The following is a 26,484-nucleotide window of genomic DNA, read 5'->3' on the forward strand; positions in this document are numbered from 1 at the left end:
GTACTATTCCCACAAAACAAGGTCCTTGAAATATGAAAAAGTGGTTGGCAAGTCTTTGAGGTGATGTGTTCAAGTATCTTCACCAACTACTTTTTCACTTTATCTTACACCTTTTTGGATCTATGTCATACTTTATACTGGTCAAAAGATGTCAAAAGGTGAAGAACAACAAGATCTCAACAACAATTTCTTAAGAACACCACCACCACCAACATTCACCTCCAAGTCCACAACACATTGCAACACACGGCCAAGATCAAGTCAATCAACACACGGTCAACTTCAAATTTACAACAACATAAGCTCAAACCTTTAGATCTAGACACTTTAGTGTTGGTGAGAAAGAAACCAACACTAGAAACAATCTAAACAAACAAAAGACTACATGATCTAGTCACAAAGAAACATGTCTCGGCCAAGATAACAACAAGACCCAACTTTCGGTCAAGAACAATCTCAAGGACACTTCATTTTTTTTTAAAAAAATTCAACTCTCAAGCTCAAGATCGATCTTGTTAAAACAAAATCAAAGATGACTTTGATACCAAATGATACAAGAACGACAAAGAAGACACAAAAAAATACACCAAATTAGTCCACAATCTTAAGGATCCGAGGACCAAGATGGAGACCACTCTTGGATTCGCTACCAACAACAATAATACAAGAATTAATGATATTTTTGGCACCAAAACAACAACCCAAACTAATGTTAACAACAATTTATGAAGAGTAAAATGAACAATAACAATGTAAAGAACAACAACACATACACGGCTTCACAATAACAACATAGAATCGGTTACAAGATTACACTAAAACAAAGATAGAAAGATAGACAAATGGATGGTATAATATTAACAACCCAAGAGCTTATTCCACTCTTAGACCTTTAATACCACACACAATATAAAACTATCTCTTACGTGACCTTAAGGGAACGGGATCCCCAAGCAATCAACGTCTCAAACTAGCTACCAACACAAGTGATTCCACACTTGTTTACAAGGAATCCACCTTGCAAGACTCTCTCTCTTTAGAGTTTTCAAATATATCATCAAAAGTTGTGAGAAAATGACCTAACATATTCTATTTATAAGCTAGGTTACAACTTATTACAAAATGACTAAAATGCCCTTAATGAGCCATTACAAAGGGGCGGCTTTGACATGTAGAATTGGGCAGCCTTGGAGTGTTTTGAAAGGCCTTCTTGACACTTCAAGGTGTGTCCTTCTTGGTTGGGAAGCCCCCAAGCTCGGGTCTCAACGTATTGGTCTCCAATCATGTCCTCGAAAGTTAAGAGGCCTCTTTATCCTGTATCACTTACCCGATCCGCGTCGGGCCGTACTTATTAAGACTTATTTTTCCCCATAATACAACAAGAGTAGAGTCCACCTTGGAGGCTGGTAGTTTAGCATCTCGTTGTTGTATTTGTCCAAGGAAACATTTGGGTGCCACGTCATTATCATGATTAAAAAAATGGACATTATATACTCCCTCTGTTTTAAAAGAATGACCTACTTTAACTTAACACAAAGTTTAAGAAAATAAAGAAGATTTTTGAATTTTATGGCCTTAAATTAAAGTTGTGTCAAATGTATCAAAATGTCCTTTAATCTTATGGTCCTAAACATGCCATGTGAAAAGTTAAAATTAAAGTATTGCCAAAAAAAGAAAGAGATCATTATTTTTAAAACAGACTAAAAAAAAAAATAGATCATTCTTTTTTTAACAGAGGAATTACATATATTCTGCAATAATAAAAAATGTCTCAAAAAGGTGAAGGGGGGGTGGAATTGTTTATACACACGGACGCACATTTCCACCACTTTAGCTATAGGCTATAGGCTACTAGATATAGGCACTGCACTTGAGCCATTCATTAGAGTGAGAGAGAGAGTGGAAGCAGAGGAGGAGCAGCACAAGTGCTACTCTTACGTCGAAAGCTTTTCCACTTTTCCTTTTACTCCCTTATATATAACCTCCACTTTGAATCATTAACTTCCAACTCTCACCAAGTCAATTTGAGGAACTTGATTTCTACTTAATTTTCTCTTAACACTTTGCAAGGCACCTCTATATTCTGGATTATCTCCCTGTTTCCACAAGTTTCTCATTTTCAGTAAGTTCTAAATTAGAGCTTTTCTGTATTGAAATTTTAGTGAGCTTATGCCCTTGCCTATTTCTTCAAATGAAGAGGGAAATTGATTAAATAAAAGAAATCTTCTAGTAAGAGTGAAGGTAAGGTCTAACACTTGTGCTCATTCACGTTGAGGTTTCTTACTTTGTTATTAATAAGAGATCACTACACTCTGTCTAGTACTAGCAAAAAAAGTAGTTTTCTAGTAACTTCATGGCAGTCGTTTTCCCGAGAAAGTTTGTGTCAAATATGGTCTTATTTTCTGGGCGATGTATTGTTAAAGGTGTGTTGGATACACATCTCCATATGGATTAGATTTTACGGTCAAATTGGTGGTGAGTTCTATTCTTGTTAAATCTGGACCGTGCAAATTTTGTGGTTCAAACTCCTGATTAAGACCCTTACTAGTTATTTTGCTAGTGTCTCAATGTCTTGGAGTCAAATCCTTCAATTTACACCTCTCCCCTCAAATTCTTTTTTTTTTTTCCCTTCTTGGTCATAACCCCTCATTTCCTTTTTTGACCCCTTTTTTAAATCTCTCACCGGAATCTCTTTTATGACTAGAATACATAATCTTTTGTTAGAAGTGAGGGATGTTCATAGGTGAGCTATTTGCTCTTGTTAATTACTTTGTTACCCCTCTCCCTCGGATTTTTCTTTTTATTTTGGTCATCTCATAACCACCTCAATTTCCTTTTTACCCCCTCCCCCAAGATTCCTTCTTTTCTTTTTGGTCAGAATTCTCTAAAATTCGTTTTCTATCCTACTTTGGATGTGGAGCGGGAATTATCTCACGCATAACTGTCAAGATACCTACTCACTTTGTAATAAAAATAAACTAAACTTTTCTTATTGAGTTGTTCAAGTTGTTTTTGTAAGCAGTTCCAATTAATTAGCCAAACAAAAACAACTAGTCAACAAAAAAGTTTTCCAAAAGAGAGTTCTAACAAAAACACTTCCCAAAATAAGAAGCTTAAAGATAAAATAATGACCTCTTCTCATTAGTAGGAGATTTTCCTTTAAGCATACTAAGTTGTTTGTTTGAAGAAATCCAAAAATAAATTAGCAATTTGTTTCTTTTTTCAATTGCAAACCTTGTTTGTTTGAGTTGTTTTGCAAGTTTTTTTTTTTTTTTTTTTGAAGATTTCTAGGAACTGTTTTTATTGTATTTTATTTCAATTACATTCCAGCAAACACTTTTTGGAAAAGCTCGAGAACTAAGTTCACATAAGCAATTATGCAAAATCACAAACACCAGGAGATCTTAAGCAATAGATGACTTGTCAACAACCTCAAGTGCTAGCTTAAGAACATTGTATTCTATTATGGCCTGTGAGCACTTTACAAGGACCTATGCGTTAAAGTGCAGAAGATTGTGTTTTTCATCATTATTCTTGAAACTCTGCTTTGCATTTGATAGATTGACCTTAACAATTTCGTAATCAGAGCAATGATAAATGTTAAAACTTTGAACTGCATGAATCTTGTTAGGTAAAAGCTATCAAGGAATGGCTTTAGATTATGGATTCATGTTGCTTTCTCCTTGATCGTAGGATTGCATGTGATTTTTCCTCTTGTAGAATCTAGAATTGACTATATTCTACCATAACATGAAGCATGTCAAGAAAATTGAGTGAATGGAACTGTTGAGTAGTACAACTATTTGCTTGGTTCTCTATGCATATGTTGTATAATAACGGTAAGCTTTAAATGCTTTAGTTAAATCTATCTAGAAAAAATACTTCGGTTTATTGTATATCTGTTTCAAGGGCCTGCTACTTTCAGCCACACACTTATTATGTCATCTTTGGCAGGTAAAATGCTGGTCTAATTTGCTATCATTGACATCATGTCATCTTTGGCAGGTAAAATGCTGGTCTAATTTGCTATCATTGACATCATGGATTACTAGGCCAGTCAGTTCCTTATAGAGAAAATTTGGCTACTTTCGATGTAAAGAGAAAAGGAGAAGTATCTTTGTTGACTACAGAAGCGTTGTTCATATGGCAAGGAGTTATGGGCCTTACTTTGATCCTGACTATGAGACTTTAAGTATCAGAATAAATCCTCCAAGGTTGAGCTTTTCTACTTTCAGCTTTTCCATTTTACCACATCCACTGCTTGCCTTCTCTGTGTTTTGTTTACTTCAATTGGCCAGCCTAGATACTATTCACTGTGACAGCATCACAGTTCTGGTGCCTATCTAGAATGTCAATTCTACCAAGATATGGAAACCTGCTGTCAGTCTTCTTTGAACCAATGGAAAAATATCATGGATGTCAATTGAATTGCTTCATATTTAACACCTCATTGTTTTCATGTGGTTTTACTAATATGATTATTTGATGCTATTAGGGTATCTGTGGATAATGCGAGTAGTAAGGATTGCACTCTAGTGAAGGTAATTTTTTCCAACCTTAAGAATCTTGAGTGATATTTATTTCTAGACGCGGAAGAACTTTTGATGAGATGAAGCTCTCTTGCCACAGTTCATGAAGCTCTTACGATTGCAATGATAACTCTTGATAGATTAGTGAGAATCTGGTCATATCAACTAGCTATGTACATGGTCAATAGTTTTACTGGAAGAAAGTAGCATATTGAAGAAATTTTGAAAACATTGGAGCATATTTCGCTAATTTTATTTGTCAAACCTTTTATATGCTGTCAAAGCAGAATTACTATTTACTAGTAAGCTGAATCCTGGTGATCTGAGAGGCATGATTTTAAACCCCGAGTCTGAGTCATATAAGGGATCCCATATTAACTCTATGTCATTCAGTTGCTTTGTCAATGTAGTTGGTACATCTTTTTGCTATGTAAAATACAGCAATTTATTGATGAACATGTTCAAAGAATGAACAATTAGGCGTGTTCAAAGAATGGACCATTAGGCTATGCCTGTAAGAGAGTTTATAAAAGCTATCTAGCCATCCTCCTTAATCCCGCTGCTTGGGTAGATGGTGTTTTGGTGAAGGTTCTGCACATCATTCAGACATTAGAAGGCTAAAGCATGTAAACTTTGTAGTTCTGTAGGGTTTAAGAAGAAAATATTTTTCTATTAATTGAATGAACTTTGTACAAGTGGCACAAATTTATTCAAAATGGATCTTTGTACAAGTGGCACAAATTTATACAAAATGGATCACATGAAAAAGAGTAACAATGTCTTTACTCCAGGAGATTTGTTATTTCCGGAATTTTCTGTTTTAACTATTTTCCTAGATATCTACACCATATATCCTAAATTGATATCATAATCTTTTTTCTTTAATCTCGACACTCCCCTCCAGTTGCCTCATAGATATCAATCATTCCTAACTTACTTACTAGATGTTCAAATTGCGGCTTTAAACTCCTAGTGAAACGATGGTCGCTTGTTGAGAAGTTGGAACAAAGGGTATGCAAATTTCTCCATCTTCCACCTTTTCTTCAATGAAATGTCTATTTACCTGCAACCTGTTTTGTTCTTATCATGTTGGATTAGGTCGTGAGCAATGTTGATTGTTGCTTTGTTGTATCAGTATAGTCTCATAGGCGTTGTAACAGGTCTTATCTTGACGACTCCAAAATCCTCTTGAGCCAAATTCTTTCACATACTACATTGGCCATGGCACGAAATTCTGTTTCTGCACTACACTTTGTGGTCAATATTCTGTTTTAGGTTCCTCTAGGTTACTACACCTTTTGTGTACCGTAAGACCTGCCCAGTCAGCTTTCCATATAGGCTTCAGTACTTTGATGCTCATGTTTCCAAAGAATAATCCTTTCCTTGGAGAACCTTCGAAGTATCTTAATGTCCAATGAACAGCCTTCAGTTGCTCTTCAAGAGGTGCATAAATTTACTTACAAGCTTAGTGCAAAAGTTATATTTGGTCTTGTATGTGATAATCAGCTAAGCTTATATGACTTTACATGCTTATGGTGGAGTAGTATCTGGACATTATCTTTTTTCTTTTATCATTTTTAATAGTTTTTAAGAAGCTGAATGGAGCATATAGAACATCAATTTTCTATTATTATTAATAATTAAAATAAAAAATAACCTCTTGAGATTTTCATGTTTTTCCTCAGGTTGACAGTATCAACAAACCTGGAATACTGCTGGAAGTGGTGCAGATCCTGACAGACCTTGATCTTGTAATTACAAAAGCCTACATATCCTCTGATGGCGGGTGGTTCATGGATGGTAAGTCTATTGTTTCTTGTTACTATTTAAAGGTAAACAAGGCACATCCAAGTATTTTTGCTCGAGGTTCTCTGTTCTCATTTGAGTTCATTTAAAACCTCTCTTAGTTGCAATTTGCAGTGCTTCTCAATGGGACTGGATATTACGGGTGGAAATAGGTATAAGTGAGATCAATTGAATCCTGTTCCTAGAAAAATGATACGATACAAAACAAGGTTAAAGCAAATTCTTTTGAGATCCTTCCTTGGATAAACTCCATACCCTTCTTTTGGATCTCCAATCGAGGGGAGTCAATTCCGAGTCCTTCTCTCAATTAAGAAGGAAGGTACACTCTACCATACAGTGAAGTGGATAGCCAGACTACTAAAATGGAGTTTGTGTACAACAACAATCCTATATTTGATGTCAATTATAAACAACAGGTGAATTCCCTTGACATAATAGGACGATTCTAGTGTAGTGAAGGGAATGCAAAAGTTGTTTTAGGTAAAGGTGGATCCAGAATTTGAAGTCTATTGTTTGTACATGTTCTGTGAATTTCTAACAAATAGTTCTGCCCTTGGATTTAGGTCATAGGTGTTAGGATCGATTTGCGTACACACACTAAATCTAAAAAAACGAGAGAGAAAGTTCTTGAGAGAGAGATAAGTAAGAATGAATTATGTGGTAACACCCGTGAGTAAACTCCACGATGGACGAGCTATTTATAACAATAACTCAGAGTACAGTTACACAGAGAAATGAGAATAAAAGGTACAGCCGAACATTAATATATAACAGTACGTCACATATTAATCAGGCTTCACAACCTAACAATTCTCCCACTTAGAGACTGATTCTGTCATCCAAGAATTACATTCTCAAAAAATAAATAATATTCCTCCATCATCAATATGTTCGCCACACCGCAACATCTGTAGACACAACTACAGAAGACCAAATAAGGTTTTGCACAACCTTAGTTTACCAACATCAACACATTTTGTCAACATGTCTGCTGGATTCTTTGCACCCTCTATCTTTTCCAAACACATATCACCTTATTCCACTGCCCTGTGAGTGAAATGGTACCGCATTTTAATGTGCTTCGTCTTCGAATGATAGGCCGGGTTCTTCACCACCTGTATGGCACTCTGGCTATCTGTGTAAAGAATCTTCTCACGCTGCTTCTTGCTCAGTTCTTCCAGATAATCTGCAAGCCATATCATCTCCTTTCCAGCTTCAGCTATTGTCATATACTCAGCTTTAGTAGATGAAAGAGCAATGCACTTCTGAAGCCTGGACATCCAACACACTGCTGTACCACCTACGGTGTAAATGTATCCGGAAGTGATCTTGCTCGAGTCCACATCCCCACCAAGATCAGCATCAATAAAACCTTGCAGAATCACCTTGCCATTGCCAAAACAAAGTGAAGTACTGGATGTACCTCTCAGATATCTTATAAGCCACTTCACAACTTCCCAATGCTCTTTCTCGGGGTTTACCATGTACGTGCTAACAACTCCCACTGTATGTTCTATGTCAGGTCTAGTGCAGACCATAGCATACATCTTTGTCCCAACTACAAAAGCATATGGAACAAGTGCCATGTGCTCCCGCTCCTTAGCCATCTTCGGTGACTACTCCTTTGACAATTTTATGTGATTTGCGCACCTTCTCAATGTACTACTCTAGGGATAGATTCAAAGTGCCAGTAGATCTATCCCGAGAAATCCGCATCCCAAGAATCTGCTTCGTTGCACCTAAATCTTTCTCAAACTCAGAAGACAGACTTACCTTCAGAGAGTTTATCTCCTTCATACTGGATCCTGCAATCAACATATCATCCACATACAAGAGTAAAAATAGATAAGAGTCAGTGTATTTATTAAAGTAGCAACACTGATCCTTTTCACTCTTGCGGAAGCCACTCTTGCTCATAAAAGAGTCAAACTTCTTGTACCACTGTCTAAGTGCTTGCTTCAGCCTATACAATTGAGCCTGCACACCATGTGTTCCTTGCCTGGAACTACAAACCCCTCTGGTTGCTGCATATAGATTTCCTTATCCAAATCTCCATGTAAAAACGCAGTTTTTACATCCATTTGCTCAAGATGCAAATTCTCCGAAGCAACAATACTCAATAAAATTAAAATAGTTAATTCCACAACAAGAGAAAATATTTCAGCATAATCAATACCTTTCCTTTGTGAATATCCTTTAACTACGAATCGAGCCTTGAACCTTCTTTTGCCATCTGGTTCTGCCTTGATTCTGAACACCCACTTGTTCAACAAGGCTCTCTTCCCTACAGGTAACTCAGCCAACATCCACGTGGTATTCTTCTTAAGTGAGCTCATCTCATCACCCATGGCTTGCTCCTACTTAATTGAATCCTCCACCTACAGGGCCTCAGCAACAGACTCTGGTTCCTCTTCATCAGTCAGCAACAGATAATGTAATGATGAAACTCTGGTTCCTCTTTATCAGTCAGCAACAGATAATGTAATGATGGTGAATACCTATCTGGTGCTCTAATTGTCCTGGATGATCTCCTTTCAGCCTGCTTAGGTGTCGCTTGTTCCACCTCTGGTTCTTCAACGACAGTCTCTGGAGTTTGTTGAGTTTCTACTGTAAGATCTTTGGGTGTACTCTTTGGCAACTCAAGCTCAACTCTCACTTGCTTTGTAGTCTCTTGAACCTTTTGCTCTCTGTCCTTGTACAAGACATTTTCATCAAATGTCACATCACAATGTCTTAGGATCTTCTTGTTCCTGTCATCCCAAAGCCTATACCCAAACATGTCAGAACCATAACCTATAAAGTAGCACTTTATAGCTTTAGCATCAAGCTTATCTCTTTCTCTGGATCAACATGGACATAAGCAGTGCATCCAAAAGTTCTCAAGTGAGAATACTTGAGCTCTTTTCCTGTCCATACTTCTTTCGGAATCTTGAACCCCAGAGAAACTGATGGTCCCCTGTTGATCAAGTATGCAGCTTTGCTCACAGCATCTGCCCAAAATGGCTTAGGCAGCCCACAGTGTATCCTCATGCTCCTTGCACGCTCATTCAATAGTTTGTTCATCCTTTCAACTCCATTCTGCCTTGCCTTCCTGGAACTGTCCTCATTAATCTGATTCCTCAACTGCATAGAATTGTTTGAATTCTGACTTGTCATATTCTCCTCCATTATCAGACCTCAGGCATTTTATTTTCAAGCCAGTCTAATTTTCAACTTCAGCTTTCCACCTTTTGAAAGTAGAAAACACATCTGACTTGACTTATGTTTCAAGAAGTAAACCCATACCTTCCTGCTGAAATCATAAATAGAGGTGACATAGAATCTGGATCCACCAAGTGATGAAACAGGAGATGGTCCCCAAATATCTGTATGGACCATTTTTAGTCGTACTTTCTTCGACTCTATCGCAGTCTTTGTGAAGCTTACTCGTTTCTATTTACCCATAACACAACTCTCACAAAAACCCAATCAACAGATTTCAGCCCCTCTAAAGCTTCTTTTGCGGTCGACACCTTCATTCCTTTGGCACTCATGTGTCCAAGTCTGTACACCCTCAGTAACAACAGCCATGTTTATACACCCTGCAGTGGTGTACAAAGTTCCAGATTTTGTGCCACGTGCTACAACCATATCACCCTTCACAATCTTCCACGAATCTTTTCCAAACTTTGTTGTGTAGCCTGTGCTATCCAACTAACCAACAAAGATCAGATTCTTCTTGAGACCAGGAATATATCTGACATCTTCCAATGTCCACTAATTTCCTGCTTGAGTTTTTATGCAGACAACCCCTTTCCTTCAATCGCTAACAACTTGTTGTCAGCAAGATACACCTTTCTAAAATTTCCAGACTTGAAATTTTGGAACAATTCCTTGCTTGGAGATAAATGAAAAGATGCACCAGAATCCAATATTCAGGATTCAACCGGGCTGTCCACACTAAGGATTAGAGCATCCCCAATGTCTTTTGCTGAATTAACAGAATCATTATCATCTCCAGATTTCTATTCTTCTTCTTCTTGGGTTTCTTGCACTCTCCCGAAAGTGTCCTTTCTCTCCATAATTCCAACATGTCACATTGGATTTTTATGGAGATTTTCTACGATTCTTCGATTTTGATCTACCATGTGTATTCTGGCCCCTCGATTGGTCTCTCCCATTTCGGTCAACACTGAGAACACTACCAGACGACTCCCATTTCGGTCAACACTGAGAACACTACCAGACGACTCCCCAATTTGTTGTTTACGAATGCTTTCGCTAAGAACAACATCTTGAATTTCATAAAATTTTAGTTTCTCAGATCCACGGGAACTGCTAATCGCAACAATAATATCCCAAGACTCGGGCAGAGATGACATCAAAATCAATGCTTTAATTTCATCTTCGAAATTAATATCCACAGAACACAGTTGACTAATAATCATATTGAACTCGTTTATATGATCAGCAATAGATCCATTCTCAGACATCTGTAAATTGAACAATCTACGCATCAAATATACTTTGTTCATTGCAGATGGTTTTTCGTACATATTTGATAGTGCCTTCAACAGATCAGACATGGTTTTCTCCTTGACGATGTTGAACGCCATATTTCTCGACAAAGTCAACCGGATCAGCCTTAGAGCCTGTCGATCCTTGAACTTCCACTTCTCCTCCGTCATGGACTCCGGCTTCACCCCGATCAAGGGTTCGTGAAGATCTTTCTGGTACAAATAGTCTTCGATCTGCATCTTCCAGAAACCGAAATCGGATCCATCAAACTTCTCAATTCCAAGCTTCGATCCTTCCATCTTCAGTGATCGTGATTAATCTCCCAAGCTTTGATACCAGTTGTTAGGATCGATTTGTGTGCGCACACACTAAATTTATGGAAAGGATGAAAATTAGAGAGAAAGTTCTTGAGAAGAGAGATAAATGAGAATGAATTACGTGGTAACACCCGTGAGTAAACTCCACGGCGGACGAGCTATTTATAACAATGACTCAGAGTACAGTTACACAGAGAAATGAGAATAAAAGGTACAGTCGAACATTAATATATAACAGTACGTCACATATTAATCAGGCTTCACAACCTAACAATTCTCCCACTTAGAGACTGATTCTGTCATCGAATGTTCACTTTTTGTTTTAACAAAAGATAAAAAGGGTGAAGAACAACAAGAACACAATAACAACACCAAGAACAACAACAATATTCTCCAAGAACAACAACAAATTCCAACGCCCAACTCCACATCAACAAGGCCGTCAACACGGTTAAGGCTTAGAAGGACAACAACATCAAATCAGCCACACTTTGTTTCACATTAACAACTTCAACAAATTCAAGTTCAAGCTTAGATTTGGACACTTTTTAGTGTTGGTGAGAAAGAAACCAACACTAGAAACACTCTAAACAACAAAAGACTACAAAATCTAGTCACAAAGAAACATGTCTCGGCCAGGATAACAACAAGAACAACTTGAACGGGCAGATTACTCCTTTTCTGAAATCTTTTTTTTTAGTTTTTCAATTCTTTTTTTTAATATATTTTTTTTCAACTCTCAAGCCCAAGATGGATCTTGTTAGAACAAAATCAAAGATTGTTTTGATACCAAATGATACAAGAATTACAAGGACAACACGAAACACACTTCAAAATTAGTCCACAAGATTAAAGATCTGAGTACCCTTTTGATGACCTCTCTCGAATTCGCAAGAAGAACAAGAAGGAAAGTGATATCAAGAGTAAAACACACTAAAACAGCAACAACACTTGATGAACAAGATGTAATAACAGCAACACACGGCTACAAAACAACAAGTCACGGATTTGAATTACAAAAACACAAACGATTACAACCTACACAAAATGGATAGATAGTTAGACCTTGGTATAATCTTAAGAATCCAAGAATATGATAATCTTAAACCTTTAACACTACACACAACGGTTAACCTAACTCCTACGTTGACACAAGAGGAACTTTACCTCCTCTAAACACCAACGTCTCAAGCCAACATTGCAACACAAATGATATCCACACTTGTTGCCCTCATTTCGGTGTGTGGCTATTCCAAGCCCTACAACTAAAGGTGTTTCATGTTTCAAGTCTTACATCAATGAACAACTAATGAGAAAAAGATCTAAAATGTTTTATTTATATTCTAGACAAGGCAAAATGACAACAATGCCCTTAAAGGGTGGGGTAGCCATGGAGTGCATTTGAACCCAATGAAGTGACCAAAATACCCTTAATGAAGATGACCAAATCATGACCCATTAAGTGTTGTCCAAAACCGTGAGTCCTCAAGTCTTCAATGCTCCAAGCAATCTTCCACACACGGCCTTGCTAGTGCTCAAAAAGGGGTCTTCTTTGCATATTCTTGTGCCCTCGGGGTGACCAAGTCTTGAGCCTTTAAATGATGATCTCCAATCATGTCTTCAAAAATTAAGATGGTCATTTGACTTGTATCAACTTCTTTTTCGCTACTGATATGAATCATGTTTTACACTATTTAGTTACAAGCTCAGACTGCTATCCATATAAATACCCAAATTCAGGTTTCTTCAGCCATGGTGGTTTTAGATTTACTAGTATGTCTCAATTCCTCTTATGAAAACAAAGTAGTAGGTTTGAATTGGCGGCCAGGTATACCTTTTTCACTTTGCCAGCTTTTGGGCCATTGAGAAAGTGTCAACCTTCTGCGATGTTCCTCTGTTAACAATCTTTTCTAGTTCTGTCCCATCTTCATATAATATCCCATCTGCATATAATATACTGGGTATGTTGTTATTGTCCCATCTGCATATAATACTCTAAAGACTTAGGGAACTCAGTTGGGAAAATTTGTACTAATTTCATTTCTTTTCAACATTAACAGTTTTTCATGTTACCGATCAGCATGGCAATAAGGTTACAGACAGCAATACTATTGGTCATATACAAAAGGTAAAATATCCCTTATTTCCTCGCCTGTTGATTTCATATTTTTTTATGGTTTATATGCAATAACTGCGGGGATAAGACAACAATTACTCTGACAGTTTCTTGTATTCTTGTATGATAGGATACAGAAAAGGGAAAGAGGGATGAATTAAAACGTAGAATCTTCCAAATTTTGTTATAAATCACACACTCCAAGCTAGCCATTGTAGTTGATATTATATTACTTTGGGTTTATATGCAGGCATTGTCGACATTTCCACACATGCATTTTGTTGCACCTAGCATATATGAGTGTGTTACTTTCGGACACTTATTACTTTAGGAACATATCGCTGGTGACAAAAATTGTTACAGAATAGCTGCTCATTTGTTAGATAAGAGTTACCAATTCCACAAACTGAATAGTTCCTGATAATGTGTTTGGATTTGCCTAATTTACCTGTGTGTTATTGTCATGAGTTTATTGCTATTGTAATCCTCACTTTTACTACAGCTTTTCTTTTTTTTCACTTGAAGCCTTCCTGAACTTTGTATTCAAGATCTATTTACCCCAATGACTACCAGTAAAATCGTATTCATGTGGAGAAAATGTAGCTGTCATCTAGGTTGACTGACACTGAAAATGTAGCTACCCGAGGAAAAAAGACCTAGTTTTTATCCAAGTTATTAACGATGCCATTGAATTTCTTATATTAGGCTCTAGGACCAGAAGGTTACACATCAGGCATACTGAAGACTTGGCCAGGTAGAAAGGTAGGAGAGAGCTCTGTGGGTGATTACACCACAATTGAGCTGATCGGCAGGGATCGTCCAGGTCTTCTATCAGAAATTTCTGCTGTTCTAGCCAATCTTCATTTTAATGTCGCTGCTGCCGAGGTTTGGACTCATAATAGGCGCATAGCATGTGTCCTTTATATCAATGATAATTGTTCATCCCTTGATGAGGATGAAGAATCCAGATTGTGTGTCATGGAAGAGCAACTCAATAACATTCTTCGTGGACGTGAGGATGATGAGAGTGGGGCTCATGCTACTTTGTCAGTTGGTAGTACTCATGTTGATCGGAGGCTTCATCAGATGTTCGTTGCTGATAGGGATTACGAAGGTGGTTGTCTCGAAATGGAGATAGAATACCCTCCTAACTCCAAACCAGACGTCAGAATTGAAAGCTGTGTTGAGAAAGGGTACTCAGTGGTCAGTGTAAGTTGCAAGGATAGACCAAAGCTTATGTTTGACATTGTATGCACCCTCACAGACATGCAGTATGCTGTTTTCCATGCCACTATCTCATCAGCTGGTCCCTCTGCATCACAGGTAATCTGATTATGTAATTCTGATAACTGCTAAGATAAACTTAAGTACGGAAGGTAGATCATTTTATATAACTTGTGCCATAGTTCCTGAGATTCTTTCCAGTATAAACGTGGCTCTACACTGGAATTACTGATGGAGTGTCATTAAGCTTTGATTCCAAAATGTAATATGAAGATTACTGAATTTATAGGAGTATTTTATTCGCCATATGGATGGTTGCACTCTGGAATCTGAAGCGGAGAAGGAAAGGGTTGTGAAGTGTATTGAAGCTGCAATTCGACGAAGGATAAGTGATGTAAGGGAGATTACCTACTCTTCTTAGTCCTGAACGTTTCTCAAGATTCGATGCCACCAGGTAGAACATACTTAATTCCTTTGATATGCAGGGTTTCAGCCTAGAGCTGTGTGCCAAGGACCGAGTTGGCTTACTTTCTGAAGTTACAAGAGTCCTACGAGAAAATGGGCTATCAGTGACCAGAGCTGGTGTCACAACTATTGGGGAGAAAGCAAAGAATGTCTTCTACATAAGAGATGCATCTGGAAAACCTGTCGAGATGAAGACGATTGAAAGACTGCGTGAGGAAATTGGACAGACGATGATGCTTAATGTGAAGAAAGACCCAACATCTGCAAAGGTACCTGAAACTGGTGGTCTGGCTAAGACAAGCTTTTTCTTTGGAGGCTTACTGGAAAAGTTCCTAACTTAAAAGTTCATCTGTTGTGAGCTTACCTACTTATATAGAAGAATAAAGCAATTAATTATAAGTCAAACGCATAAATGTGGCAAGGTTTCCCTGTAAAAATATGTGTAGATACATTGGACAATTATCCTTGCCAGGATAAACAAAGGGAAAAAGATTGGAAGAAAAAAGAACCTGCCCCATTCAGTCTTATTCTGTGCTGAAGTGTGGAATTATCCGATGACTGTGTGCTGTTCTTGCACAATAAAAGATGAAAGTATGACTTTAGGATTAAAACTTTGGTCCAGAAATGCTACTATTGAAGATTGAACGAAGAAAGCCAATACATTTTAGTGTACTTGATCTTGATGTCTATGTTGTGTAGTTGTAGCAGCCCAAAAATGAGCTGCTGACATTGTTGTGATTTTAACCTTTAGCTCCTTCAGTTTAATTTTTAGCTGGTTGAGTATTTTCCCTTCATTTGTCAGTTAATTGGAAGTATGCTTAGGTCAATGTTTGTAACTTTAATTTTAATTAGGCCCTCCTATGCTATCTACATGCTAGTAGAAAGTAAAACATAGGTCAAATGTAAAAATACCAAACATTGATCCAATCTAGTTAAACTCCTTCAAGCAGGGGTAGATACACCAGCTTCCTCTGACAGCTGTCTCGGGACAGCGCTTCTGTCACGAACCGAGCCGAGGCCATCGCCGTGATGGGTATTCCGAACCACGAAGGCCCCAGAGACCCCTTAGCATACTATCATAAGCATAATCTAAACATAAATCAAAGTGCGGAAGAGAGAACAAAATTCAAGTTGATCCTATGATCAATATATGTCAATAACAACTCCATTATCGATAATTCAGCAACTCCATTAACAACAACAAAATCACTAATCAATCTTCACCATTGAAGACAACATCAAAGAAAGGAGAAACTCCATTAAGCACAAAATGAGTAACGATTCTTCACCATTGTCAACAACATCAAAGATGTGGAAAAAAAATTCTTTCTTTTTTACAAAATCAGTTAACTGATTAAGAAATCTTTTTTTCATTTATTAATGGAGCTGCTGATTCAACAACAATTAACTTTTAATACTCCCTCCGTCCCATTTTATGTGTCATCATTTCCTTTTTAGTTCGTCCCAAAAAGAATGTCATGTTTCCTTATTTGGCAAATATTTAAAAACACAACTACACTTTTACCCTTATTGGTCCCACTTAATTAAAAAAAAAGATAGAAACACATTTTTTTATAAAGGACAATTTGGTAAATATTATCAAGTCTTCCCTTATTTCTTAAACTCCGTGCCCGATCAAATGGCGACACATAAAATGGGACGGAGGGAGTAATGACCATGAGTTTGCATAAACCTTATCGCTTTGAGAAAGACCCGACATAAAATGAATCGATAACATATAGAAAGCATAGTTTCTTAGAACCAAACATAATGTGAGACATTGATTTATGGATCATGAGCATCATAACATAGAGCTTAAATACTTGTAAGCTTGGATTGTTAAGAGACATTATGTCTTCTAGTTTTGAGGTCGAAACATGACATAAGTGTAGGGAGAACTCAAACCTTAAGCATAGGCATGACTTGAATACATAAGACATTGAAGTAGGAGGAGTTTGCTTGAATAGGAATAGATTTATCATGACTCTTCCCTAAAACTCGCCACAATGACATAATTTGAGAACTACCTTAATTCACCATCTCCCTCTTAGATCAAAGTCACATTCCTAGATTTACGGACATATCCTCTCATCAGATCTATAATCACAACTCTCAACACAATTGCGGGGGAGGGGCATCACTATACAGTTGAACATCAGACTCGCCCTCGAACATCAGACTCGCCCTCGCCCTGCCCTCGCCCTGATAAACTATATAGGAAAAGTACTAACTTCTTGCTAAGACATTCCTTCCAAGGGCACTACTCTCAACTTCCTCTAGCCTCCAAGCTTGAACTCTAACCTCACTGCCTTTCAACCTTAGTTTGGAAATAAAGAGTGACCCTTTTGAGAGAAAGCGAAAGTTTTAAGGCTTAAAGACGGGCTATGAAAAGATTGGATGGTTTATAGGACATAAAAGGACCAAGATAACCTTAATACACTTTAAAAACGAACTCCCGTCGACGAAAGAAGGGAGGTCCTTGGCATGAAGCCCAAAGTGAACCTCCAGCTCTGCGGCGCGAAGCCCAATGCAAAGCAGCATCCGCGATGCATAGCCCAGTGCGAAGCTGAGGTAGTGAGCCGTCACGGCTCCCTTGTGGTGCGAAGCCACTGTAAACTCACCTCTTTGCGACGCACAATCTAATTTCCATGCCCAAACTTTCCCCAATGCATTAAAACCTATCTCAGGACGTCTTATATTCAATCTTGGGATCACGTAAGCTCGTTTTAAGCACAATTTAGACTCCACAAACACCCAACTGTTACAAAATCTTTGCTACAACACTAATCCTCGTATCCATATATATATATATATATATATATCAAAAATTTTCACTCAAACTTCTCATAAGTTGTCAACCTAGGCCCCTTTCACACATTACATCAAGCCTACTAATTCATTCCCACAAATCTTGCATCACAATTCTTCAGTTAACATTCTTATCACCACAATCCACATCCAAAGTTCAAGCCTAGTTCCTAGCACCAATCGCGTACCACCAATGAGATGTCCCACATCAAATGTGTATGCAAAAATTGGAACGATCTTATCAAAAACTCGAGTTCATTGAAAAACACTTCAACAGTGATGGTAATCGTCTCCGTCTAACGATTTGCAAGTTTGGTGTTAACAACCAGAAAGATCCCATAAAGATTTTCGATGCGTACTTGCTCCCTGATAAATATTTACCGGATGTGTCCCTACTCATCAGCTGATTTACCGTTGCGATGATGTTGGTGATTTTAGATGTATTTATGGTCCAATTAATGGCTTATTCTTATTAGAGAAAGGACATTACATAGATAACGGTCGATTTGTCTGATGGAACCCTGTAACGAAAGAGTGTAGGCTTATTCCTCGTGCTGTTTTCGAGGTACAAAAATATTTCGAAGACAACAATCGTAGTGTTGGAATAGGAATAGACCTAGCGAATCATGATTATAAAATCATATGGGTACGGTTATTTTGGGATGATTTGCAGAGCGATGTTTTCCTTAAGGTTTATGCTGTTGTCTATTCGACGAAAAATAACTAATGGAAGCACTTGGAGCCGAATTTCTCACATGAATGTCAACTATGTTTATCCCAAAATTGCACCTACAAGAATGGTATGTACTATTGGATTAGTACTAGCAGGAGGTTTTGCAACAAAGAGAAAAACGTGTATTTTATTCGAACATTTGATTTTTCAACTGAATTATTCGGGCAATTGGAAGGACCACCAATTCCAGGTGACCATTGGACATCGTTAATGTTACGAGGTAGTACACTTGCAACTATGTCTAGTGATGATGTTACACAGGAAATGACGGCTTGTTACGATATATGGGTAATGATTCGAGAAAATAATTGGATCAAAGTTTATACTGTGAATCCATCAATACCATCACATTGGCCTATTGGGATTTGGGAGTATGACAAGTTTATTTTTGAACACACAAACTTGCAAGTTGGTGTTTTATGATCAAACAGCTAAACAACTTACAAGTTTTGGATTTCAATTTTTCGAACTAGGTTGTGGCTCCGATTGGGCTATGAGTTATAAGGAGAGCTTAGTTCCGATAAGGAAAGAAAAACCGACTGAGAAGGACAATGTTGACCTCTTCTTGATAAAGTTATAAACAAGCACGAGCAACGAGTTAAAGTTCGAAAAAAGTCTTTTTTATGATTCGATCATTTATATGATTGAGCTGTGAAAACTTTTGCATAGATACCCTACATCAGAATTCTAAGCTGAATTATTTTTGGTTGAAGAATCTCTTTCTAGTTGCTCTGAAATAATTAGGAGATTCTCGAAATACGCAATATCCCGCTTATGGAATCAAATCAATATGTTCTCCCGGAGAAATGTGAGGATGATATTGTAAATGTAGAGGTCAAATGTTTGAATATGGGTTTTTGTTCCTTATTTTGCAGTATTTTTTTTATTTCTCTGAAAAGAAAAGTTCAAATTTTTGCGATCCAAAAACCATGTTCATCAGGAAGTATTGAAATATTGAAAACTTCAGAATCCTTACAAGAACTCTTAGAAATTGCCAAACAATTTTATTACAAATGGACTAGTCAGCTTCAAGGTGTGTTTGGATAAATAGTTGGTGATAGTTCAAGTAGAAAACACAAACATTTGATAGTTCAGGCAGAAACCTCGCAAAAATGTGAAGTGTGATACTTCAGGTGTGTTTTTGACCATTATCTCTTTAATTAATGGTGATTTTATTGAGGGTCCTACTAATGAAGATGCCTCAATTTCAACCCAAATTATAGTTGCATAAGGCAATTAGGTTTATATCAATTGCAAATGAATTCAACTAATGAACAACGAGCTTGTTAGGCCAAGTTTTTACTTTTGCCAAGATAGCTTTTTCAGAAAATATTTCCTGAGAGATGCCGCTTATGTTTGGCCAATCAATTGCTTTTCTTTGTATTTGTTGATTCATTTGTCGTTTTGATGAATAACAAACAAAGTGTATTTGTAAGGAAATTACGAAGTTGGTCTAATTATTAAATTAATCAGAAAAAATTGTTTTGAACATCTAAAGAACATAAGATTCGAATTGTCATCACACATAAAAGTCATATTATTAACTAGGAAAGTTAGGCAGCAGTTGGAATCAAGGATCTATTTATTCAGCTAAAAGATACAATTTATAAGTGGTGGAATACTAAACTTAGACCACTACTTATTACCGCACCTGTTTTTATACTGTGTCAACTTTGGAAGAAAAGAAATACCATTAAACATGGAGGTAAGTTGTCAATTCATGGCATGAAACTTGAAGTGAATAGGAATATCCATCTTTTGGTAAGATAAGGTATCCTTCATTTAGAAATCTGCCTAATAATTAGTCTATGTTGGTCATGATTCTGGAAGCTTACAAGCTTAGCATTCAGGCTACTATGGTAAACTGGAAACCCCTGATCATTGGTGTTATCAAGTGTAATTCCGATGGAGCATCTAGAGGCAATCCTGACCCTAGTGCTGGTGCTTTCTGTAATAGAAATAGTGAAGGTGAATTCATTTATGCCAATTCTTTCAATTATGGTATATTAACTAGCTTGGAGGCAGAAGTTTGTGCTTTTAAGAGGGGTTTGGAGTATTGTGTCACTCTTATCTTAAAGAAGATCCTAGATGGAGTTTGGGAAGTTCCTTGAAAGATTGCAATGGATATTAGGAGGATTCTATGGTAGATGAAACAATTTCAGGTGGAAGTGGTGCACACACAAAGGGAAGGAAACAAACTGCCAAATTTTTTTGCTAACAAAGTTTTCTTGTTTGCAGGATATCAAAATAGAGAATATAAATCACTGCAGGATATTATAGGCGGAGAAAAAATAATTGTAACAATGGACAAGTACCAGATACACTCAATAAGGATTGTCAAATGCCAAAACAATAATTTTTATATCTAAATGGCAACCAAGGTAGACTACAATTCAGATGTAAACATAGAAGATAAACATCTACATCTACAGAAGATAAACATCTATATCTATTCCAATCTAGATCTAGAACATATTAAAAGTGTGAAGACCCTTAGAAAAGTGATTTGAATTTTTTTGCCCTTCATTAAAAGATTCTGTAATAGATAAAATCGTCTTTTCATATTTTTCTTCAATTTATATTATTGAATATTGACTACAATAAATACATAAAAAAGTAAAATGGAAAAGATTTTCTACTTTAGTTGAATTCCTAAATTTATGGCAATATTTTGTTAGAGAGAATCCAACTTCAAAGAAATTATATTATATAAATAGGTTTTAATATTTTTTTTTTTTAAATTGACTATTTTACATAAAATAGATTATTAAGACTCCTAAAAGAAGAAGAAAGAAAATTCTTCCAAAAATAATTGCAATGCGTGTATTCCAATTAATAAAGGATAGTAGACTTCATAAATAGAAAGGTACTATTTTTTTAAGTTAGGATTATTATTCTTTTGTTATAATATTTTAGTTTAGAAGTTCTTGTATTTCTTTCCTTTTTCCAATTTTACAAGTCTTTTTTTAGGTTTATACATATACATTATTTGGATAATATTACTTTATTGTGCTCGTAGCTTTGTTATTGGGTAACTTTGTGATTTTTCAATTTTAAATTTTTATTTATATTACGTTTTGATTTTATTACTCATAAATAACAAATCATCCTTTTATGTTTGTGAATAGATTAGTTATTGGATCTCTAATATAATGTTTTAGTTTAATTTCCAAGTTTCGAATTTTCTTTTCTACTATGCTGGTTTTGTTGATCAAAACATCTTTTTGTGTTTGTATATATGTAACTTTCATCATTGAATCTACAACGTAATTTTGTTGTTTCTAGGTTTCAAGTAACTTTCGTTATTAAGTAACTTTGTGGCTTCTATTCAAATAATAAGTTTATGAATTTTTGTGTAAAGATTAGGTTTAATTATATTGTTTTGATATCTTTATTATCATATTATCTTGTTGTAATTTACATGTAGTAGATAAATATCGGTCGGTTTTGAAAAAACTATTTCAGTAAAAGATTAGGCTTAATTGCATTATTTTGATGTCTCTACTTTGAGAATTTTTTTATTGTATAAAGGTTAGATTTGGTTGTATTGTTTTGATGTCTCTATTATCGTATTGTTTTATTGTACTTGACAGGTGGCAGATGAATGTCGATCGACTTTGAGGAATTCTTTTTGCAAAAGTTAAGTTTAATTATATTATTTTAATATCTCTATCATCGTAGTATTTTATTGTACTTTATATGTGGTAGATAATCTATTTCCATTGGCTTTGAGAATTTTTTTTTGGTATATGTTAGGTTTAATCAAACAAATTCTCCATCTCTACATGTTCAAAAATATTGAATTTAATTATTATCTCCTTTTTTATTATTTAAACAAATATTTTATTTAGTATAATATTTGAACTCATTAAATTGAGATACACGCGCGAGACGCGTATAACTAGACTAGAACATACAATGGCTCCGAAATCAAGTCGAGGGACAATGGATTAGACAGGCAATAGCAAAAAATCGGGTTTTTTTAGTCATCAACATAAAAACATGCAAACAAGTGCATTTCAGGATTTCGATTAAGATTTGCATCTTACCTTCTCCGGAGTTAGTAGAATCAACTGAATCAGTACTCTTACGCAGTGGTATCAGTTCCCCGTTGAGCTCAATCTGTCGAGGGTATGACTTAGTCGGTTTGGTTGCTATAGATGATAGGTAATTGAAGGGCAAAGTACGAACAACTCAATTAGTCAGTCTTGTGCTAAGAAGAGTTGAATAAGTCTTTCTATGGCTCGATTTCATGGCATTTGTGAGACGTTGGTAAATGTCCGAAATGAAGTCCACCATAACTCAGCTTTCGAACAATTTTGGCATTGTTTTCATAGATCTGTAGTTATTTCGCACACACCGTCGGCAATCAGAGCAGTCTCAGCGTCGCCATATCAGAAAAGACGATGCACAGTATCCACAATATCTAGAGACTTCCTAGCTCCCTTTCTATTATTTTCAGATTTTAGTAGTTGTCTTTTTGTTTTTTTTTGTTAATTTTTGTATTTTGTTTCTTTTCAAAACCGGTTTGGGCTTTTCAAATATAGTATTGGGCTTGTAAATATATTGGTAATAAAAAACCTTTTAGGCCCTTTTAATTTAAAAAATAAAAAATTGGGCCAATATGTTGATGGATAGACGAACTAAGGAATAACACTACTAAAGTAAATTCCTGGAAGAATCAAACTCTTTGTATATGCGTGTAATGAGATGAACTCTAAGAAAAAAATTCTTGATAATATTCTGTGTAGAGTTGACATTTTAATTTCTTTTGGGGAAATTACATACAAGTATTTTCTCACTATAGTTGATGAGTATAGCAGAGGAACATGGACATTTTTGTTGACAACCAAATGTAATGCTTTTCCTATTTTGAAAATTTCTTTCAATGGTGGAAACACAATTTGATCTCAAAGTAAAGTGTATTAGACCAGACTTCTTTTGAATTGGTAGGGGAACACAAGAAGCAACTTTGCTTACCAGCCATGGAATTTTGCATTAGAGAAGCTGTACTGCCCACTTCAACAGAATAGGGTGGTAGAGAGAAAGCACATGCACCTTTTAAAATTGTCAGAGGTCTATTTTTTCAGTCTAAAGTCTCAGTTTTCTATTAGGGAGATTGTATTCCAGCTGCTACTCACTTGATCAATAGACTATCCTTCATAGTTCTCAAAGGGAAAAGTCCTTACCAGATCCTATTTTGGAGGAAATCAGATTTTCATTCCCTCAAGACCTTTGGTTGTCTATATAATGCTTCTACTTTGAGTCAAGGAAGAGGGAAGTTTGATGAAAGAGCTAGGACTTGTGAACTCTTAGAATCTCTAGACCAAATTAAAAGGGATATATAGTTATACATTTTTAGATTTTCAATCCAAAAGGATATTTGTGTCTAGGAGGTGCACCGATCTCATGGAATAAAAAAAACAGGCCTCGATTTCCCTTTCATCTACAGAGGAGGAACATTGATCCATGAGGAACGTGAATGCAAAACTAACTTACCTAGTTCATCTTCGTGCAGATCTCTCAATTCTCTATCACTACCGGTTCTAGTTCACTCAAATAGTCAAGTTGTCATACACATTGCTCGAAACTTTATTTTTCATGAAAGAACTAGGCATTTGGATCTTTACTATCATTTTGTTTGTCAACACCCCAAGCTGGTCTCATTTTACTCTCATTTTTACCATCCAGTCATTAATAGGTCGATCTTTTCACTAAAACCCTTTCATGAGATTCACATAGAAATATTGAACAAATTGGGGATTTCTTCATTACCCTTCAATTTGAGGGGGGATGTTGGATAAGAATCAATCTATCATGACCCACGCTGAGGCCCTAGCTGCGATGGGCATCCCAAAGCGCGAAGACCCAAGAATACCCCTTGGCATACTACCATAAGCATAATATAAACTGAAATGTGAAAGTATAATGAAAATCAAAGAAAGTCCTTTAATCTAAATGAGATAGAAATCCTAGACACTCAATAAAACAACATAAAATGCATCTATCAATATCCAGTTTACGAAGCCTCTAATCAACTCTAAATTGTCTAGACCGGGACAAGGCCCCCGACTGGACCATAAACTGAAAGAAATGAACATATAAATAAAATACCTTTCAAAAGATGAATGACTCACCAACTTTTATGTTTTCAAAGGTTCTACTGCTATGATGGACCACGGGACTGAGCCTTAGAATCTACATTATGAGACAATGTAGTCTCCCGAGAATGGTCAATACTTGGAATGTACTGGTTCACAGAACAATCCAAAAAATAACATATATTTCATATAGAATAATCAAAAGCATTGTTTAAACAATTTAACATAATAGAGATCAAAACACATGAGCATAAAAAGAAAACTTCAATCAATCTCGTAAAATAAAGACTCACTCTTTGCTTTAGTTTTGAGTTAAATGACATACCCAACATGGCCTGAAAAACCCCATGGGCTATGTAGGGTTCTACATTGACTCATCGGTCAAGTCCCCAATTTGAGTTTGCCACAAAGATTAGAGTGTCTGGTCTGATATATAAAAGCATTTAACAAGTATACAATGATCATCCATATACCAGAACAAGATCAATTCCGCATCGGTAAAGACGATTTTGGACTATGAGTTATCTGAGCTCGTGCCTTCTCGGTTATCCACACAACTCTCTTTAAACCTATTTTTTAGCCTTTTAAAAATATGCATCTTTCTTAAAACATGGTCTGAAGTCTAAAAAGGGTCTGTAGTCTGAAATAATCTGTAGTCTTTCATGGCATTTATCTGATTTAGTATCTCTATACCAAGACTTGTAAGTTGTATTAGCCATGTAACATGTTCTATTTTTACCACTTACATGACATGAATCGTTTACCATCATAAGATGCTCCAAAATGTCACAAAGCAAGACTCCTTTAGTAAACATAGTGGTTTAGGTAAACATTTCTAAATGATAAATTCTGTAAAAGCTTTAGGAGGAGACTTACCCCTTTTCAATCATATTCAAGCAACCACCATAAATAAAATAAGAGCAACACCCATATAAATAACGTCATTAAAACCCTTTCACATGCATATTTGGATAAGACAACTATTCACAACCTCATTCTTTTCATAAATCACAGTTTAACATGTATATGTATATGTATATACTCACGAAAGTACATAATTGAGGTTGAAATAAAAATCTAGTAGTTCATGCTCTTGTAATTAAATGAAATCTCATAGTTTCAATACTTAGAAGAGATTAAAAGATTGTAAATGAAATCCCATAAGATTTAGGTCGTTCTACATACTTTTTGATGGAGAAAAATTGAATAAGAACATTTAGTTTGGAATCTACAAGCTTTGGGGTTGAGAAATAAGAACCTTTAGTTTGGAATCTACAAGCTTTGGGATTGAGAAATCCTTCCTGATGTTCTTGGGAGAAAGAAAATGAGGATTTTGGGAGCTTCTACTAGTTTAGAATGACTTTAGGGTTATGAAAATTGATTGGGGGAGTTATAGGGGGTGAAATGATCATTTTGCCCTTGATTTAATAAGTAAAAAGGAGACATTTTAACATCTGGGAAGGGAGAGTCGCGCCTTGGGCCCTATCACTTGGCTCTAGTTGTGCCCTGCAACCCCAATCGCGCGGCATGAACATTGCCTCGTGTGGCCATCGCGCACCCTAGATAGTGTCTCACTAAAATGCCCAGAACTTTTTAATCTACACTCGGATTGATGAATGGTCAGTGGTGTTGAAAAGAAGACTCGGAGGGGTTTAATTTGATATATAGTAGTCCACATAAATTATTATATTCTAGGAGTAATGGTCATTATAAATTTACCCAAGTAAAATTATATACTAAAATTCAATAGGTAAGAAAGTTCACAACTCAACTTTGAGCTAGGAGATATTAATGACTTCAATACATCTCCAATGATGTTCCCACCCTAAAGAATTAATATTCATACTTATATATAAATGGAAACCATTGGGTTCAGGTTGATACACGT

General features: G+C 36.2%; 1 protein-coding gene and 1 long non-coding RNA gene across 9 annotated transcripts; one reads left to right on the plus strand and one right to left on the minus strand.

The window, feature by feature from the left end:
* Positions 1–1,791: 1,791 nt before the first annotated feature.
* LOC107873023 (ACT domain-containing protein ACR3) lies at positions 1,792–15,748 on the plus strand. Of its 7 annotated transcripts, none has more exons than XM_047414973.1 (9): positions 1,837–2,122; positions 3,694–3,839; positions 4,006–4,214; positions 4,496–4,541; positions 6,215–6,329; positions 13,210–13,277; positions 13,971–14,588; positions 14,779–14,883; positions 14,975–15,748. In XM_047414973.1, exons 3-9 carry the CDS (start codon positions 4,144–4,146, stop codon positions 15,293–15,295), a joined length of 1,344 nt encoding a protein of 447 aa, XP_047270929.1. In that variant the 5' UTR covers positions 1,837–2,122; positions 3,694–3,839; positions 4,006–4,143; the 3' UTR covers positions 15,296–15,748. The 7 variants fall into 7 exon arrangements, with proteins under 7 accessions (XP_016575204.1, XP_047270930.1, XP_047270929.1 ...); XM_047414975.1 differs by having other exon boundaries at positions 3,757–3,839; XM_016719718.2 differs by lacking the exon at positions 3,694–3,839 and having other exon boundaries at positions 1,792–2,122.
* LOC124899742 lies at positions 12,062–25,727 on the minus strand. Of its 2 annotated transcripts, none has more exons than XR_007057275.1 (2): positions 22,545–25,727; positions 12,062–13,092 (listed from the first exon to the last, which is right to left on the minus strand). It is a non-coding gene; the product is annotated as an uncharacterized LOC124899742 (long non-coding RNA). The 2 variants fall into 2 exon arrangements; XR_007057274.1 differs by having other exon boundaries at positions 12,062–13,130.
* Positions 25,728–26,484: the final 757 nt, after the last annotated feature.

Source organism: Capsicum annuum, chromosome 6, assembly GCF_002878395.1.
Source record: "Capsicum annuum cultivar UCD-10X-F1 chromosome 6, UCD10Xv1.1, whole genome shotgun sequence".
Taxonomy (NCBI): domain Eukaryota; kingdom Viridiplantae; phylum Streptophyta; class Magnoliopsida; order Solanales; family Solanaceae; genus Capsicum; species Capsicum annuum.